The sequence below is a fragment of the Erythrolamprus reginae genome, chromosome 7, assembly GCF_031021105.1.
Source record: "Erythrolamprus reginae isolate rEryReg1 chromosome 7, rEryReg1.hap1, whole genome shotgun sequence".
Lineage (NCBI taxonomy): Eukaryota > Metazoa > Chordata > Lepidosauria > Squamata > Dipsadidae > Erythrolamprus > Erythrolamprus reginae.
This window is the reverse complement of record NC_091956.1, coordinates 1,059,871-1,079,847: the sequence shown is the minus strand read 5'-3', so window position 1 is coordinate 1,079,847 and position 19,977 is coordinate 1,059,871. Positions and strand designations below refer to the sequence as shown.

Below are 19,977 nucleotides of genomic sequence, written 5' to 3'. Positions count from 1 at the left end.
CAAGACACACCTAAGTTTTGGGGGAGGAAAACAAGGGGAAGGAAATCTGCTTCTGCCTCCCAGCAATTTGCCAAACAGCAAACGTCACATATGTTATACACTGTTTGTTGTGTATTTCTGTGCATGAGTGCCTGACCCATAGAAATAGGAGTTTCTTGATGAGTTCATCGCTGGGACAGAACAGATGGTAGCAGTTGTAACACTACAACACTCCCTGAAATGACCCAGCGGGGAAAAAACAGCAAAAAAAAAAGGTGAAAAAAGTGACGTTTCCTCCACACTTACAAGTGTTACAACTTTCCCATGGCCACATGTTCAAAAATGTAGACTCTGGTCCAGATTTATGACGGTTGCAGTATCATAAACAGCTGGCTCAGGGATTCTGGCAGTTGTAGTCCACAGGTGTATATTTTATTTTATTTATTATTTATTTGCAAAGGTTCGGCCAGGAATTCTGTCTACACAACAACACCAAGTGTGATGTTTGTTGTTATTTCATCCCTGCTTGCATCAATGACAACTGGCACACGGCGTTTTTTAGGTCCCCCCCCCACCCCCGTTTTAAACTTGGCCTCTGCTCTCTAACGTTTTTTGCCCTGGGCAGGATCTAGCATGCTTCACTAACCATTGGTGGCCGACACCGTCATAGGCTGGGATCTGCGCAGCTCCGATTGGCTGGTTTGGACTCTGCAGGGGAGCTCCTCCCTCCCCCGTCTCTTTCTTTCCTTCTCTTCCCCTCCCTCTCTCCCTCCCTCTCCTGGCTGTGTTCCTCCCTATCTGCCCCATAGGGAGCAAGTAGGTTCTGATAGATTACATTAGATACATGATCTCTCTCTCTCTCTCTCTCCATCCCTCTCTCTTTGATATCTCTCTTTCTTCTACTTTTCTATCTTGCATCTATCTATCTATCATCTCTTATATCTATCTTCTCTCTCTGTCTGTCTGTCTCTCTCTCTCTGATATCCATCTATCTTATCTATCTTTCTAATAACTTATTTTCCACTCTCTTCTATCTATCTATCTTTCTTCTATCTATCTATCTATCTATCTATCTATCTATTTATCTATCTATCTATCTATCTATCTAGCTATCTAGCTATCTATCATCTATCTATATATCTATCTATCTACTATTCTCTCTCTCTCATATCTATCTTCTACCTATCTATTTTGTATCTTTCTATCTATCTATCTATCTATCTATCTATCTATCTATCATCTATCTATCTATCATCTATCTAATAACTATTCTCTCTCTCTCTCATATCTACCTTCTACCTATGTTGTATTTATCTATCTGTCTATCTATCTGTCTATCTAATAACTATTCTCTCTCTCTCTTATCTATCTTCTACCTATCTATCTTGTATCTATCTATCTATCTATCTATCTATCTATCTATCTATCATCTATCTATATATCTATCTATCAACTATTCTCTCTCTCATATCTATCTTCTACCTATCTATTTTGTATCTTTCTATCTATCTATCTATCTATCTATCTATCTATCTATCATCTATCTAATAACTATTCTCTCTCTCTCTCTCATATCTATCTTCTACCTATGTTGTATTTATCTGTCTGTCTGTCTATCTAATAACTATTCTCACACACTCTCTCTCTCTCTTATCTATCTTCTACCTATCTTCTATCTGTCTGTCTGTCTGCCTACCTACCTACCTACCTACCTACCTTATATCTATTTATCTAGCTGTCTCCCTCCCTCCCTCCCTCTCTCTCATCCATCCATCCAACCAACCAGTCAGTCGCTAGCAATTGAAAACTCTAAAATCCAAGGCGATGGTCAGGCAGCAGGAGACAGGGCGGCCTCTAGCGGCCAAAGGGGACCCACTTTGGAGTCTGTTTCAGGGTCATTTTACAAGGTTGATTTGGGAGCAGAGCAGAGAAGAAGCCCGAGAGGTCGGGGTGGAGTCCAAAACTGGCCTTGAGGATCTGGACTGCTTTGGCTTGAAATGTCCAGTGCCAGAAACTGAGCTATGAGCCCCTCGAGAGGAACCCACCAGCCGGTTAACTGGGGGGGCAGTGGGGAGGCTGAGCCTTAAGGTTTCTCTTGCCACGGAGGAGGAGAACTGGTTTCTGAGTAAATTGTAGGCAGGTCAGTCTAAGTGGGGCTGGTCCTCTGATCCCCTCTTGGCTTTGGGATGGATGGATGGATGGAGAGAGAGAGAGAGAGATGATAGGCACGATGGATGGATGGATGGATGGATGGATAGGTAGGTAGGTAGGTAGGTATGATAGACAGATAGGTGATAGATAGATATGATAGAGAGATAGATGATAGAGAGATAGATGATAGAGATATAGGTGATTTATAGATGATAGATAGATGATAGAGAGGTAGATGATAGAGAGATATAGAGATACAGATAGGTGATTTATAGATGATAGATAGGTAGGTAGGTAGGTAGGTAGAGAGAAAGAGAGAGAAAGGGATATGTGATAGATGACAGAGAGGTAGATGATAGAGAGATAGAGATACAGATAGGTGATTTATAGATGATAGATAGATAGGTAGGTAAGTAGGTAGGTAGGTAGGTAGGTATGTAGATAGATGGTAGATAGATAGATAGATAGATAGATAGATAGATAGATAGATAGATTAGGTAGATTAGGTAGGTAGGTAGGTAGGTAGATAGATTAGATATACAGAATATATAGAGAGAATAGACAGAGGCAGAGAGGTAGTCATGCTCTCATGGAGCCCCTCCCAAACTTTGCCCGGGGTGGGGGAAGGGAGGCCAATGAGAAAGGAGACCTGGACATGAGTTGCCTCTTGTGTCTCCCTCGCAGTTCGCCCAGTATGCCGAGATCGTCAACTTCACCCTGCCCAATGGCACCCATCGGAGCGGGCAGGTCCTGGAGGTGACCGGTTCTAAAGCCATTGTCCAGGTGAGTGGAAGGAGCAATCTGGAGCGCTCCAGAGAGTGGAAGGCCATCTTGATAGAACCCCAATCGATAATAAACTTTGTGAAAATAGGCAAACCTTCCCTACCAAACCTTCCCCCAAGTCACTCACAAATATATTAAAAAGAATAGGACCCAGAACAGACCCTTGTGGCACACCGCTTGTAACCTGTCTCTGCTCAGAATACTCGCCATTAACAAAAACTCTCTGATGTCTACACTTCAGCCAGCTGCAAATCCACTGAACTATCCAGGGATTAAGTCCAATCTTCACTAATTTATCTATCAGCTCTTTATGTGGAACCGTATCAAAGGCTTTGCTGAAGTCCAGATAGGCCATATCCACTGCACCACCTTCATCCAACACCTTTGTGACATAGAGATATTGATATAGAGATATCCATGTCTGGATTTAAACCTCCTGACCCTTGCATCTAACAAGGGTTCCAGATCCCCAACATCCCCATCGTCCTCTACCATGGCTGGGGGTTCTACAGTCTCTGATGGTCCCCAGGCCAGCCCCCCCAGATTCCAACTTCCCTTCACTCAGCTGGCAAGAATACTGGCCCAGATTTAGCCCACCCAACCCCAGAGTTTACTCAACTCCACCCATCAAGAAGATTTTCTGCTATCTCTCCATCAGGTCATGGCATGGCCAGAAAGCTTTGGCCTCCTGTCCTACCTTGGCCGGCTGCACAGGGGTTATCCAGTGGACACGTGGGCTGAGGACCTCAGGGAGAGTAGCCTAGGGCACGCTGAGGGCATTGGAGGGACCGGCTAATCTTTCCCGTCCCAGGTGCCAACCAGTTCAGCTGGCCGCTGGGTTGAGCCAAGGGGATTCAGCGCACGACGGCTGCCTGGCTCCGCGTGGCTCTAAATATAAACCAGGATCGCAGGGACAAAGGCGACAGAGCTTAGCCTGGAGTCGACACGTGGCTTTCCTTTTGGAAACCTGCCCAGGATTTCAGCCAAAGGGGGAAAGATGCTCAGCTCGATTACAAAAGAGGATTTTTGCAAAGCCTGGATTTCCCACTCCGAGCGGAGGCCCCGCCACGGGTTCCGATCCAGAGCCCAAACACGTCCACAATGAGGAGAAACAGGCTCAGGCTGTGAATCAGCTGCCCTCTGGGTGCTTCGGACTTTCTCTGGTGGACACCGGAGCTTCAAGTTGACCCTCAAGACCAGAATGAAAAGACAAAAGGTTTTGAAAAGACAAAGCATCAAAACTATCAGGAAAGACTTCCATCTGTTTAGTCTGGAGGACAGAAGGAAAAGGGGGGACATGATCGAAACATTGAAATAGGTTAAAGAGTTAAAGGTTAAATAAGTGGTTAATGAAGGGTTAAATAATCGGTCAAAGCAATGGAAACTGCAGTTTAATGTTTCCAAATGTAAAATAATGCACTTGGGGGAAAGGAATCCTCAATCTGAGTATTGTATTGGCAGTTCTGTGTTAGCAAAAACTTCAGAAGAGAAGGATTGAGGGGTCGTGATTTCTGACAGTCTCAAAACGGGTGAGCAGTGTGGTCGGGCAGTAGGGAAAGCGAGTAGAATGCTTGGCTGCATAGCTAGAGGTATAACAAGCAGGAAGAGGGAGATTGTGATCCCGCTGTACAGAGTAAATGGGTGACACCACATTTGGAATAATACTGTGTCCAGTTCTGGAGACCTCACCTACAAAAAGATATGGATAAAATTGAACGGGTCCAAAGACGGGCTACAAGAATGGTGGAAGGTCTTAAGCATAAAACCTATCAGGAAAGACTTCATGGACTCCATCTGTATAGTAAGGAGGACGGAAGGAAAAGGGGGGGACATGATCGAAACATTTAAATATGTTCAAGGGTTAAATAAAGTTCAGGAGGGAAGTGTTTTTAATAAGAAAGTGAACCCAAGAACAAGGGGGCACAATCTGAGGTGAGTTGGGGGAAAAGATCAGAAGCAACGTGAGAAAATATGATTTGACTGAAAGAGTAGTAGAGGCTTGGAACAAACTTCCAGCAGACTGAATTTAAACCTGCCTGGGATAAACATAGATCCATCCTAAGATAAAATACAAGAAATAGTATAAGGGCAGACTAGATGGACCATGAGGTCTTTTTCTGCCGTCAATCTTCTATGTTTCTAAAAACTAGACTAGTATAAAAAAACTGATTTGAAATATCATTGTGTGGATTCCTCCTTTGTTTTCAAGCTGCGTATGCCGGGATAGGACAATGGCCAGTAATTGGCTTCCTTTGGCCTGCGACCTTTCCCCCTGCAGGTGTTCGAAGGGACCTCTGGCATCGATGCCCACAAGACGTCTTGCGAGTTCACGGGGGACATACTCCGCACACCAGTGTCCGAGGACATGCTGGGTAGGTAGGACCTCTTTGGGTAGACGACGGAGGGGTGATGATCCGTTACACCAGGTACAGTAGGTGTCAGGGTTCCAAATAGCGTTCAAACTTGAGTCCTATTGTACATGCTCCGGGTCAGTTGGAGGATGATGAAGATATTGAGGACTCTGATTCAGATAGTGTTTATGAATTAGTGGGGGGCCTGGGGTTACAGGTAGTAGAACAGGTGGGAGGCCAGCCACAGGATGGGGCTATGAGTTCAGGATCTAGCGAGAGAGAATCAGATGTTTGCTGGGTTAACCCTAAATTCAGAAGGGTCCAGAAACGTAGAGAGCAGAGGTCTGGAAGAAGATATTAAGGAGAGGAATGGGTTAAATACTGTAGTGATGTATCTGGCATGTCAGGGGGTCAGTGGGGAACAAAGGTGGAGTTTCAACGTTGCCGATGAAAAAAATGGATGTTTTTCTTGTCGCTCTCAAGTAAGCAAAAGTATTCTGTGTGATTAACAGTCAGGGCTGCTGTTTTTAGAGATCATGCTGTTAGGAAAATAAATCTTGTGAAGTGGAGAAGGAGAAGGAATGTGAGGAATGCGGTCAAGGGAGATAATGGACCAATGGATAAGTGCCTGTATGAAATGTGTTTGAATTCCAGAAGAGCAGAGAAATAAATGGAGTTTCTTTATTCAGGATATAATGCATTTAATAAGAGTTATTTGTAATTGCTAAGTTTCTACCAGAAACCAGAACAAGTCCAAGGCAAAGTTACAATTTGCTTCTGTTAAGGAGTATGCAGAGTGACCCCTGAGTTATGTAGGACATACATGCAGAAACAAAAATATGGGATTCTAGCAGATATCTAGGAGATAGTCAGGAGATATGAGTAATGGTTCAGCCATACAAACCAGATACATTAAAGTGTATAAATAAATAAAATAAATGTATGTGTTGTTAGGTTTTAAATGATGGGGTTTTATATTTTTTTTCTCTTTTAATATTAGATTTGTTCCAATGTAACATTGTTTTTATTATTGTTGTGAGCCACCCCGAGTCTTCGAGAGGGGCGGCATGCAAATCTAATAAATTATTATTATTATTATTATTATTATTATTATTATTATTATTATTATTATTATTGCTATTACTATTCCTCTCTCCTTCACCCTGGTCTCTGGGATGCTCCTCCCAATAGATGCTTCTCGTTGCAGGCCGAGTCTTCAACGGTTCGGCTAAGCCCATCGACAAAGGCCCCATGGTCATGGCCGAGGATTTCCTGGACATTAATGGTGAGTCCCCTTGCATGGGTTGTGTAGGGTGGCATGGAAAAGGTGGCAAAGGGAACGGTGGGGCTCTGAATTTTGGCCGGCCGTTCTGAGTGGGGAAGAAACCCAAGGGCCTTTCGGGGGGGGAGTTGACCCCAGGGATCGAGCTTTGTCCTCCATCTTTCGGACATGAGATTGAGTGGGGACCCACCAAGCATCGTGGCAGCTAAAATGTGGCAGTTCTGTTTTGCTACCAACAGAGAAGGTGGCACAAGGGAGTTTGAGCTTCAAAGGGATGACTTCTTGGTCGGCCTTTTAAGACATGAAAGTTCATCATCCCCTTCGGGGCTTTGATCTGGCAAGAGAAGATAAACCCAAGTTGGGAGGGGAGTGGGCCTAGCAACACCCCCTTGAAAGACTAAATGATGTTTTCAGTCCTTCAGAAACCAAGCATTGATTTACACTGGGATAATTCCTTCCTTCCTTCCCTATCTCCTTCCTTTACTATCTCCATCTCTCCTTCTTTCCTTCCCTGCTTCTTTCCTTCCTTCCCTATCTCCTTCCTCCCGTCCTTCTTTCCTTACCTACTACCTTCCTTTACCATCTCTGTCTCTCATTCCTTCCCTTCCTCCCTGCTTCCTTCCTTCCCAATCTCCTTCCTTCCTTCCTTCTTTCCTTATCTACTACCTTCCTTTACCATGTCTGTCGCTCCTTCCTTCCCTCCCTCCCTGCTTCCTTCCTTCCCAATCTCCTTCTTTCCTTCTTTCCTTCGTTCCTTATCTTCTACCTTCCTTTACCATCTCTGTCTCTTATTCCTTCCCTCCCTCTTTGCTACCTTCCTTCCTTCCTCTCATTTCCATCTTCTTCCTTCCTTCCTTCCTCCCTCCCTTCCTCCCTTCCTTCCTTCCCCCCTTCCCCTCCCTCCCTCCTCCAGGCCAGCCCATCAACCCTCAAGGACGCATTTACCCCGAAGAGATGATCCAGACGGGCCTCTCCCCCATCGACGTCATGAACAGCATCGCCCGAGGACAGAAGATCCCCATCTTCTCTGCCGCTGGTCTCCCCCACAATGAGGTACAGAGCCCCCCTCCTAAGCCTCCCCCCTCATCCCCTTGTGCTCCATGAGTTCAGAGGGCTCTTGAACAAGTCACTAGTAGATGAAATGAGAATAAAGCCCCCTCTCTAGCACTGCAAGGAAACAATTAAGCTTAGAGAGCACCAAAGACCCCGAAAATCCTCCTCCTGACCTTCTCCTCTCCTCCCTCTCTTCTTCCTCCTCCTCCCTTCTTCTATTCCCCATCCTCTCCTCCCTCACTTCCTCCTTCCCCCCTCTCCTCTCTCTCTTCTTCCTTCTCATCCTCCTCTCTTCCTCCTCCTCCCTCTTCTCTTCCCTCTCTTCCTCCTCCTCCCTCTTCTCTTCCCTCTCCTGCCTTTCTTCTTCTTCTCTTCCTTCTCCTCTTCCTTCTCCTCTTCCCCTGCAAATCCCACTCCTTTCTTGTGCTGATGATATTGCCTAGTTGGGTAACTCAATGTCTGCAAGAAAGCAGCCCAGCTCAGAGAGCAACAAAGACCCCAGAGTTCTCCTTCTCCTCCCCCCAACTCCCCAAACCCCACTCCCCCAGAGACAGAACCCAGCTTGGTAATGAAATGTCTCCAAGAGCAGCCTGGCAGAGAGACCACCCAGGGACCCTCCGCAGAGCCTAAGAGAGACCCCAAGAGCCCAGGCTGGAGGGATACCCTCTTGGGCTCTCCAACCGGGCGCCTGTCCTTCCCATCTCCCACAGCCTTCTTTCTCACTCTCTTCCTTTCCTCTCCATCCCAGATCGCGGCTCAGATCTGCCGGCAGGCCGGGCTGGTGAAGAAATCCAAAGACGTGGTGGATTACCACGAGGAGAACTTCGCCATCGTCTTCGCTGCCATGGGGGTAAGTCCCGCCTTCCGCTAACACTGATGGGGAAGGAAAACATCAAGAAAAAAAGCCCCTTTGGGACAGAGAAGAGAAGACCAAGTGGAATAGAAAATGAATAGAACAGAATGCTGAAAATATAGAAAGTTAAGAGAAGAGATAACGAATAGAAAAGAAGAGAAGACCCAATAGAATAGAAAATGAACAGAAGAGGATAGAGAATGCCGAATAGAATAGAAAATTAAGAGAAGGGAAAATGAATAGAAGATTTAAGAGAAGAGAAGATGAATAGAAGAAAAGAGAATAATGAATAGAATAGAAAATTAAGACAAGGGAAAATGAATAGAAAAGAAAATACCAAATAGAATAGAAAATTAAGAGAAGAGAAAATGGATAGAAGATTTAAGAGAAGAGAAAATTAAAAGAAGAGAAAATTAATAGAAAAGAAAATACCAAATAGAAGAGAAAATTAGAGAGGAGAAGAGAAGAGAGAAATAGCAGAGAGAAAAAATGGAAGAATTCTTGACAAGACTTTGACTTCCAAAATGGAGGAAACAATTTCCACCTTGCTGGGTTTTCAGAGCAATAATTCGCGCAACCCTTCTTTTTAATTTCACATCAAGACCTTTTTCTCATTGTGCCCTCAACTGGACAAATATATATATAAGCCTGAAAAGGGCTGGTTTTCCTTCTTCCTTGGGCCTTATATGTTCCGCACACCCACACCCACACCCTGGGCCTGAAAATGCCTTCACTTTTAAACAACCCCCCCCCCACCCTTGATATTCCTGAATATTCAATGCATTTTCCAACACATCTTGTTAAAGAAACTCTCAAAAATCCCCATTTTGTGGCTAATCACAAATAACTGTGTAATTGCAACAAGAAAATAAAGTCCTTTTCTTGATTATGGCTGTGTAGAGTTTGGGGAAGTATTTAGGTTCCTCATATTTTGGTTTTTGGCAAAGTTATCTGTACAAGAATTTAGAGCCGGCATTGGGGAAGTTTGCCGAAGGAAGGAAGCGCGAGAGAGAAAGAAAAAGTGATCCTGTTTTCGTTTTCTTTTGTGCAAAAATCAGACAAATTAGAACAAAAACTTAGACTGGTTTTCAAGAGTGACATCCATTGTAGGCAAATTAATAAAGGGGTGTGCTGGGATTCTAGGAATATGTTTTATTGTTGTTGGGCAGTATTTTCCAAATGTGTGTCAATTCTTAAGATGTATGGACTTCAACTCCCAGAATTCCCCAGCTTCTGGCTAGGGACTTCTGGGAATTGAAGTCCACACATCTTAGAGTTACCAAAGTTGAGAAATACTCCAATAAATGCCTTCTGGGAAATCCTGGGAGTTGAAATTCACACAACTTAAGAATTGCCAAGATTGAGAAATACTCCAATAAAGACATTTTGGAAAATCAATCTGCAACCCACATTCTTTGGCTAAATCCATTTGAAGATGAGAATCCAGACTTTTGATCCAGCAAGAGAGAAATATTCAAGCCATAGATTTTAAAAACAACAACAAAACCCAATTGGTTTCCTTTTCATTTACTTTCTGTATTTTGGTCCAAAACCCTAAACTGAATCCATGAAAGCTTGAAATGAAAGAGGAGGGAATAGGAGGAGGGGGCCTTCATCTGGCAAACAGGAGTGTTTAGACTTATATACCGCTTCACAATGCTTTCCCAGCCTTCTCTAAGTGTTTTACAGAATCAGTTTCTTGCCCCCAACAATCTGGGTCCTCATTTTACTGACCTTGGAAAGACGGAAGGCTGAGTTGACATTTCTGGTCCTTCCTGCCTTCCTTCCTCTCCTTCTCTGTCTCTTTATCTCTCTCTTTTCTTCCTTCCTTCAATCCTTTCTCCTTCCTTCCTTCCTTCCTTCCTTTCTCTTTCCTTCCTTCCTTCCTTTCTCTTTCCTTCCTTCCTTCCTCTCCTTCTCTGTCTCTGTCTCTTTGTCTCTCTTTCTTTCTTTCTTTCTATCCTTTCTCCTTCCTTCCTTTCTTTTTCCTTCCTTCCTCTCCTTCTCTGTCTCTTTATCTCTCTCTCTTTTCTTTCTTTCCTTCCTTCCTTCCATCCTTTCTCCTTCCTTCCTTCCTTTCCCTTTCCTTCCTTCCTTCCTCTCCTTCTCTGTCTCTGTCTCTTTGTCTCTCCCTTTTTTCTTTCTTTCTTTCTTTCTTTCTTTCTTTCTTTCTATCCTTTCTCCTTCCTTCCTTTCTTTTTCTTTTCTTCCTCTCCTTCTCTGTCTCTTTGTCTCTCTCTCTTTTCTTTCCTTCCATCTTTTCTCCTTCCTTCCTTCCTTCCTTCCTTCTAGCAATAGCAATAGCATTTAGACTTATATACCGCTTCACAGTGCTTTCCCAGCCCTCTCTAAGCAATTTACAGAATCAGCCTCTTGCCCCCAACAATCTGGGTCCACATTTGAACTCCCCCCCCCTTGGAAGAACGGGAGGCTGAGTCAACTTGGAGCCGGTGGTGAGATTTTGAACCACTGAACTACAGCTAGCAGTGAGCTGAAAGAGCCTGGAGGGCTGCACTCTAACCACTGCACCACCCCAGCTCTTAATCAGGGTCTTCTTCATTGACAGGTGAACATGGAAACGGCTCGGTACTTCAAGTCGGACTTCGAGGAGAATGGGTCCATGGAGAACGTTTGCCTCTTCCTCAACTTGGCCAATGACCCCACGTGAGGCCACCGCCCTGGGTCCTGGGGAGACCTCCAGGGGCTTGGAGGCCAGGATTAGATTAACAGAGTTGGAAGGGGCCTTGTAGGTCATCTAGTCCAGCCCCCTTCCCAAACAAGGGACCCTACACCATTACTGACAAATGCCAGTCCAGTAACTTCTTGAAACCCTCCAATGATGAACTTCCGAAGGAGAAATGTTTTTCCATGAGTCGATTGTCCTCTGTGATAATAAGTGGAGATTGGGGATCCTTTGTCTGAAATGGTTTAGGTTTCCCTCTTTCAGCGGGGGGGATGGACTAGAAGACCTCCAAGGTCCCTTCCCACTCCGGTTATTCTCCTACAGGATCGAGCGCATCATCACACCCCGTCTGGCCCTGACCACCGCCGAGTTCCTGGCCTACCAGTGTGAGAAGCACGTCCTGGTGATCTTGACCGACATGAGTTCCTACGCCGAGGCCCTGCGGGAGGTCAGTGGGTCAGTGCTGGAGCTCAGAGCCTCCTGGAGGTGGGGTTGATGGTCAGGCCGTGTTTCCCTCTCTGCCCCAGGAGGTCTTCTCTCTTGGTCTTCCCTCCGTAGGTCTCTGCGGCCAGGGAAGAGGTGCCCGGACGGCGAGGGTTTCCTGGCTACATGTACACCGACTTAGCCACCATCTATGAACGGGCAGGACGAGTGGAGGGCAGGAACGGGTCCATCACGCAGATCCCCATCTTGACCATGCCCAATGATGGTGAGTGTTCTGGTTTCTGGTAGAAATTTAGCAACTACAAATAACTCTTATTAAATGCATTATTTCATGAATAAAGAAACTCCATTTATTTCTCTGCTCTTCTGGAATTCAAACACATTTCATACAGGCACTTATCTGTTGGTCCGTTATCTCCCTTGACCGCATTCCTCACATTCCTTCTCCTTCTCCACTTCACAAGATTTATTTTCCTAACAGCATGACTGTTAATCAACACAGAATACTTTTGGGTCGGATGAGGAGGGGATGATTAATGAGCCAATCTTGAATATGCGTGTGTGAAGGATTCAGGGGAGACAGGAGCAGTTGCGTGGACTCAGGAGGATATCTTGATCACAACTAAGAATGATAGAGAACTCTGCAGCATGTATAAAAGGGGAGATTTTATGGGAGTGTTCTTTGCAGGAGTTATCGTTCGTGGTTTAACAGAGAAAAAGAAACAGATCCAGAGGTTTTTTCTCTAAACCAACATCTTGCTTTCAGAGAAACCCAGTCTTTGGACAATTGTGTTTTGAAAGACTGTAGCTCTTGCAAGAAAGAGAGAGAGAGAGAGAGATCTAGGGCACTCCCTCCTCCCACCCCAATGTCAGGTGCTTTTTAACCTCTATTAACATCAAACAATTGTGCCGCCTCTATGCTGGTTGAGGCAGGCAGGATTCCCTTGAGTACCATTTGTTGGGGGTCAAGGGAAAGGGAGGGTCTTGCCTTCTCTTTCTGCTCAAGATCCCCATAGACAATCGATGGGCCCCTGTGGGACACAGAATACTGGACTTGATGGGCTTTGGCCCCATTCAGCAGGACTCTTCTTAGGTTCTTATAACTCTGGCCTCTCTGGGGAGACAAAATTCCTTGTGCTCCATTGTTTGGTGTCGTCCCACACACAGGGGTCCCCAAGAATCCTTCCACATTCCAACCTGGAAAATGATGTGATGGATGGATTCTCTCCTGGGATTTCAACCAACCAACCAGGGTGGGATTCTGGTGCTGCCTGGCCTCTTTCTACTCAAGATGCCTTCAAGCCCAACCTATCTAAGATGCTCCGGTCTGGACTCGAGACACAAGCCCAGAGTGGATGGGCTGTGGGAATTACTAGGCACCCAGGTCTCAGTTCCTCCTCGGTGGCCCCACAAGTTCTCCTAATTCTCAAGTGACTCTGAAACCAGAGAGAGGAAATTCCACCTCTGCTAGATCCATTATGAGTTGAGGTGGGTGGTCCTTAGGAGGAATCCAAGGGAGGGGAGATCCCAGGGAGAGACTTTCGCTTGTGGATCTGAAGCCAAAACTATGCTGGGTCCAAGGTTGTAGGGAGGTGGGTGGAAAAGTCACCAAGGAGAGGACCTGAAGGCTGGACAAGGAGCAATGGGTGGAAACTAAACAAGGAGAGAAGCAACTTAGAACTAAGGAGGAATTTTCTGACAGTTAGAACAATTAATCAGTGGAAAAGCTTGTGAATAGAATAGAGTAGAGTAGAGTAGAGTAGAGTAGAACAGAATAGACTAGACTAGAATGGTAGAATAAAGTAGAGTGGAATAGGATAGGATAGGATAAATAGAATAGAATAGAATAGAATAGAATAGAATAGAATAGAATAGAATTCTTTATTGGCCAAGTGTGATTGGACCCACAAGGAATTTGTCTTTGGTGCAGATGCTCTCAGTGTATATAAAAGAAAATATAGATTTATCAAGAATCATGAGGTCCAACACTTAAGGATTGTCATAGGGGTCAAATAAGCAATCAGGAAACAATCAATATTAATAAAAAATCTTAAGGATACAAGCAACATTGTGAAGTTGTGAATGCTCCAACACTGGAAGTTTTTAAGATGTTGGACAACCATTTGTATGAAGTGGTGTACGGTTTCCTGCCTAAGGAGGGGGTTGGACTAGAAGACCTCCAAGGTCCCTTCCACCTCTGTTCTTTTGCTTATGGCTAGTGGCATCCTTCTTGTGTCTCCCTTGCAGATATCACCCATCCCATTCCGGATTTGACCAGCTTCATAACTGAAGGGCAAATTTATGTGGACCGACAGCTTCACAATCGGCAGGTAAATCATCAGAATCTTCCTGATGTCCTTGTGGGGCATCAGAGCTTCTGGGAAGTCAGTGAAATTTAATTAAGCTGGGAACATTGTTAGTACCTGTTTAGGGCTGGAAAGAAACATTTCGAGCAAGTAAAACCATGAAAAAAACCTACAAAGACAGGGTTTGGGAAACATTCTTTGCAGAGAGTAACAATGAAAGAGCTTGCAAGCGGGTAAGAAGCTGGGAACATTGTTAGCACCTGGTTAGGGCTGGAAAGAAACATTTGAAGCAAGTAAAGCAATGAGGAAAAAAACTACAAAGACAGAGTTTGGGAAACATTCTTTGCGGAGAGTAACAATGAAAGAGCTTGCAAGCGGGTAAGAAGCTGGGAACATTGTTAGCACTTCGTTAGGGCTAGAAATAAATATTCGGAGCAAGTGAAGCAATGAAAAAACCCCTGTAAAGACGAAGGGCTTGGAAAACATTCTTTGCAGAGAGTAACAATGAAAGAGCCTGCAAGGCAAGAGCTGGGAAGATCCTTAGCAGCTAGTTAGGGATGGGCGAAAAAAAGCTGTATAAGACACACCCAAATTATCAGCCTCTTTTAGGAAGGAAAAAAGTGTGCCTTATGCTCTGATAAATACGGTATAAAATATATTCAGTTACAATACTGTTCTTTATATGCACATAGATATAGTTAATTACTTATCATCAATTAATATTTTCTTTCACTACATTCATATATTTATTTGTTATATAGAAGACATAATTTGTCAACCCTAGTGTTGACTCTCACGATCAAGCGACCTAATGTTAAGTACATTTGTATGTAGTGTGTGGAATGGTAGGTTTGTTTTCTTTAGTTCCGTATATTGTGTTGTATTCATTTTGCAAATTTGTGAAGAAGATGTGGATTCGTTTTCAGGGGTTCTGTTTTCCATCGATTTGTGGTGCAATGTTTCTATATTTTTATTTTATTTGCGTACGAAAGGAAGGAGTGCCAAATTTTGCTTTTCCTTTAAAATTTTTATGCATTTTTTTCTGTTTGAGCCATTTGACACTTTAGATGACTATATAAAGTACAGGAGATTCCTTATTGTTGATTCCTCCTGGTGATCCATACTTTCTTGGGCCGTAGATCTACCCTCCCATCAATGTGCTGCCCTCCCTTTCGCGTCTGATGAAATCAGCAATTGGAGAAGGCATGACCAGGAAGGACCACGGGGATGTTTCGAATCAACTGGTAAAAAAAAAAAAAATTAACTAAAATTGGGCATATTCTGGTCTGGCTGGCTACTCCAAGAATACTATTTTTGCAAGCTTATAATTTTCAAAATAAGACTTTTTTTATTTACTTTCTACCACATTGGAATTCATCACTATACGTCTCGGGCAGGCAAAACGCATTTCATGGGTGAATCCTAAGTTCATGAGATTCGCAAAAAGAAGAGAAGAAATTCTTGGGAAAAAGTTCTGAATCTGCAGGTTAGAATTGTGTAATAGGTGAGACGCAATTTCCAGAGTTGAACAGAAGAAGAAGGTGCTTTTGGATAAACTGCAAAGTTGAAATATGGCACGAATTCCTAGCTCCTGAGAAGTAAACTTTTGAACAAGGGGCACAGTCTGAGGTTAGTTGGGGGAAAGATTAGAAGTAATGTGAGAAAATATGATTTGACTGAAAGAGTCATAGATGCTTGGAACAAACTTCCAGCAGACGTGGTTGGTAAATCCACAGTCACTGAATTTAAACATGCCTGGGATAAACGTATATCCATCCTAAGATAAAATACGAGAAAATAGTATAAGGGCAGACTAGATAGACCACGAGGTCTTTTTTCTGCCGTCAATCTTCTATGTTTCTATGATAAACCATGACAAACTGTGCTAATTTAGATTAACAAGAACTCTAAGCAGATCCTTTAGTACTGAGATACTCCTCCGCTTTTTAGAGAGGTTTATAGCTTGCATCTTCAGCTGGTTAGCTTGGAATGTGACTTTGCATCGTAAGATTTACTGCATGTAATCTCGCAACGCTGCGTCTATTTGTTGCCAGTTATTTTGTGTGTGAGAGAATAAAAGATTTGTTGTTTGAAAAAAAACCCAAAGCCTTGAGAAAAGATTTGTGGATTTGCATCAGCTAGACCAGAACAACGGTCAGGAGATCAAAAAAAAGAATGGCTTTCTTCCTTTGCCCCCAGTACGCGTGTTATGCCATCGGCAAAGATGTCCAGGCCATGAAAGCTGTGGTGGGAGAAGAGGCCCTCTCGGCCGATGACCTCCTCTACTTGGAGTTCCTGCAGAAGTTTGAGAAGCAGTTCGTTGCTCAAGGTAGGTGGGAGAAAGCGTGGCGATATCAAGTAGTATAAACATGTCGCTGAACAATCCCTCACTGAGTTTAAATCATAATAGTCATAATAGTCATAATAGTCATAATTCATAATAGTCATAATAGTCATAATAGCCAGAATAATCAGAATAATCAAAATAATCAGAATAATCAGAATAACCATCATCATCATTTATTAGATTTGTATTCTGCACCTCTTCGTAGATTCATACTATTGACAGTCAGTCTGTTTCTGTCTTCCTTCCTACCACCTACCTATAGTCGGGATCAGTGTTTCCCAACCTTGGCCACTTGAAGATATTTGGACTTCAACTCCCAGAATTCCCCAGCCAGTGAATGGGATAAACATAGATCCATCCTAAGATCAAATACAGGAAATAGTAGAAGGGCAGACTAGATGGACCAGGAGGTCTTTTTCTGCCCTCAATCTTCTATGTTTCTACCTACCTACCTACCTACCTATCATCTACCTACCATCTATCTATCTATCTATCTCTTTACCATCTCTTTACCCATCCATCCATCTCTATATCATTGTCTTTCTGTCTGTCTGTCTGTCTGTCTGTCCGTCCGTCTGTCCATCCATCCATCCATCCATCTATCCACCATCAACTATCTATCTCTCTCTCTCTCTCTCTCTCTATTTATTTATCTATCTATCTATCTCTATATAATTGTCTGTCTGTCTCTATCTATCGATCATCTATCATATATCTATCATCTATCTATCCATCCATCTATCTATATAATAGTCGGTCTGTCTCTATCTATTTCGATCATCGATCATATATCTATTATCTATGTATCTATCTATGTATCTATCTATGTATGTATCTATCTATCATCTATCTATCTATCATCTATCTATCTATCTATCTATCTATCTATCTATCTATCTATCTATCTATCTATCTATCTACAATCTATCTATCTACAGTATCTATCTATCTATGTATCTATGTATCTATCTATCTATCTATCTATCTATCTATCATCTATCTATCTATCTATCATCTATCTATCTATCTATCTATCTATCTATCTATCTATCTATCTATCTACAATCTATCTATCTACAGTATCTATGTATCTATGTATCTATCTATCTATCTATCTATCTATCTATCTATCTATCTATCTATCATCTATCTATCTATCTATCATCTATCTATCTATCTATCTATCTATCTATCTATCTACAATCTATCTATCTACAGTATCTATGTATCTATGTATCTATCTATCTATCTATCTATCTATCTATCTATCTATCTATCATCTATCTATCTATCTATCTATCATCTATCTATCTATCTATCTATCTATCTACAATCTATCTATCTACAGTATCTATGTATCTATGTATCTATCTATCTATCTATCTATCCATCCATTTATCTATCCTCTATTTACTGTCTGTCTTTCCATTTGTCCGTTCGTCCATCCATCCATCTACCATCTATCTATCATTAATGATAGATGAGTCGTGGTGGCCTAGTGGTCAGAATGCAGTATTGCAAGCTGATTCTGCCCACTGTTAGGAGTTTGATCCTGACGGGCTCAAGGTCAACTCAGCATTTTTGTCCGTAATGAGGTTGGGCCTGGATGGTTGCAATATGTTGATTCTTTAAAGCTCCTTAGCGAGGGCTGTAAATGCCCCGTGTGAAGCGGTAGATAAGTTTTCAGGGCAATTCCTGCTGCTGTTTTGTTATAAAAATTTGCACACTTTGTTAATGTGTTGTTGTGGCCGGCTTCTCCCAGGCGCCTACGAGAACAGGACGGTCTTCGAGTCTCTGGACATCGGGTGGCAGTTGCTCCGAATCTTCCCCAAAGAGCTGCTGAAGCGGATCCCGGAAAGCATCTTGGCCGAGTATTACCCCCGCGAGGCCAAAGGGCATCCAAGCTCTGACACATCCCTCTGACCCCTAGCCGGACCGAAGCCGGATTCAGGAGAGGGCTGGGCTCAAAGGGGGTCAGTGGCCGGGGAGAAGAAGACCCCTCTCGGAAGCCCATTCCTTGGGTTGGGATCCGATCCTAACCCCATTTTGCAAAGGTCCCTGAGGGTCCCACCTTGATTTCCTGCAAGGCGGCTGTCCAAAAAGACCACCCACTCGTTTTTCAGTTGATGGAATATTTGGCGATACCCAGCGTCCTATTCCAAATAAAAATGAATAAAGTTCTGAATAAATCTCTGCGACTCGGCTTTCTTTTCTTTAAAAAAATCTTTATTAAATATATACTGCATATGTATATATATATATATACAGTATGTATTATATAGTATATAGTATACAGCAGCGTTTCCCAACCGGTGTGCCGCGGCACACTAGTGTGCCGCGAGACACGGCCAGGTGTGCCGCGAAGCTCCTAGGGAAGCTCCAGCTGGGCGGGGCGCTGTGGGTGCCGACCTGGAGCTCCCACTCGCAGCTGTCCCCCGGCTCCTGCTCGATGCCGCGGTTTTCGGCGCTCTCCTGCTGGGCCCCAAAGAAGGAAGGCAGGAAGAAGGAGAGCTTCATTCTTCGCGCCTTTTCCTCGCCTTCCTTCATTGGGGCCCAGCAGGAGAGCGCCAGAAACCGCGGCATCAGGCAGGAGCCGAGGGACAGCTGCGAGTGGGAGCCCCAGGGCGGAGGCACCGGCAGCGCCTCGCCCAGCTGGAGCTTCTCTGGCATCGGCGGCAAGTGTCCTTTGGGGCCCGGCGGGAGGGCACTGGCGGTGGGAGCGGGGTGGTGGTGGTTGCAGCGGCCGCAGGCAGTCGCGGGGAGATGGCGGCGGCGAGAGGGAGCTCCAGGCGGCGGGGAGAGGGAGCTCTCTCTCTCTCTCTCTCAGCTGACTGCAAGCGGGAGCCCTGATGGTGGCGGTTGGACGTGCTGCTGGACGCCGTACATGCTAGCGCTGCGGGCCTGGCATATACGGCGTCCAGCAGCACGTCCAGCTGCCACCGTCAGGGCTCCCGCTTGCAGTCAGCTGAGAGAGAGAGAGAGAGAGAAAGAAAGAGAGACTTATAAGAGAGGCAGAGAGAGAGAGAAAGAGAGACATAGCAAGAGAGGCAGAGAAAGAGAGACAGAGCGAGAAAGAGAGACAGCAAGAGAGGCAGAGAAAGAGAGACAGAGCGAGAAAGAGAGACAGCAAGAGAGGCAGAGAAAGAGAGAGAGAGAGAGAGAGAGAGAAAGAGAGACATAGCAAGAGAGGCAGAGAGAGAGAAAAAGAAAGAGAGACATAGCAAGAGAAAAAGAGAGACTTAGCAAGAGAGGCAGAGAGAGAGAAAGAAAGAGAGATTTAGCAAGAGAGGCAGAGAGAGAAAGAGAGAGAAAGAAAGAGAGATAGCAAGAGAGGCAAAGAGAAAGAAAGAGACATATAGCAAGAGACAGTGAAAGAGAGAGAGAGAGCAAGAAAGAGAGAAAAAAGCAAGAAAGAGATAGCAAGAGAGAGAGAGAGAGCAAGGGAGAGAGAAAGACATAGAGGAAGGGAAGGAGGGAGAGAGAAAGAGAGCAAAAAAGAGAGGAAGAAAGAAAGAAAGAGGGATGGGAGAGAGAAAGAAGGGAAGGAAGGAAAAGAGAGAAAGAGGGAGAAATAGAGCGAAAGGGAGGAAGAGGGAGGTTTTTTTGTCCAAACTTTTCTTTAGCCCGCCCCCCCCCACCCCCCTTTTCAATGTTCCCCAGGATTTTGAAAATATGAATAATGTGCCGCGGCTCAAAAAAGGTTGGGAAACACTGGTATACAGTATACAGGTATATGGTATATAGT

At 44.2% G+C, this 19,977-nt stretch overlaps 1 protein-coding gene across 2 annotated transcripts in view; it reads left to right on the top strand.

Annotated features, from left to right (window-relative positions):
• ATP6V1B1 (ATPase H+ transporting V1 subunit B1) overlaps positions 1-18,421 on the top strand; it is a 24,303-nt gene extending 5,882 nt beyond the window's left edge. The window contains exons 2-13 of one of the 2 annotated variants that reach the window (XM_070756813.1): positions 2,791-2,913; positions 5,192-5,285; positions 6,472-6,549; positions 7,460-7,599; positions 8,348-8,449; positions 11,019-11,116; positions 11,460-11,583; positions 11,694-11,844; positions 13,827-13,909; positions 15,025-15,129; positions 16,085-16,214; positions 17,995-18,421. In XM_070756813.1, coding sequence (XP_070612914.1) covers positions 5,279-5,285; positions 6,472-6,549; positions 7,460-7,599; positions 8,348-8,449; positions 11,019-11,116; positions 11,460-11,583; positions 11,694-11,844; positions 13,827-13,909; positions 15,025-15,129; positions 16,085-16,214; positions 17,995-18,155 — 1,179 coding nt within the window. In that variant the 5' untranslated portion in view covers positions 2,791-2,913; positions 5,192-5,278 and the 3' untranslated portion in view covers positions 18,156-18,421. Of the gene's footprint in view, positions 1-2,777; positions 2,914-5,191; positions 5,286-6,471; positions 6,550-7,459; positions 7,600-8,347; positions 8,450-11,018; positions 11,117-11,459; positions 11,584-11,693; positions 11,845-13,826; positions 13,910-15,024; positions 15,130-16,084; positions 16,215-17,994 lie in introns of both variants that reach the window. The other variant, XM_070756814.1, reaches the window with a different exon arrangement.
• Positions 18,422-19,977: the final 1,556 nt, after the last annotated feature.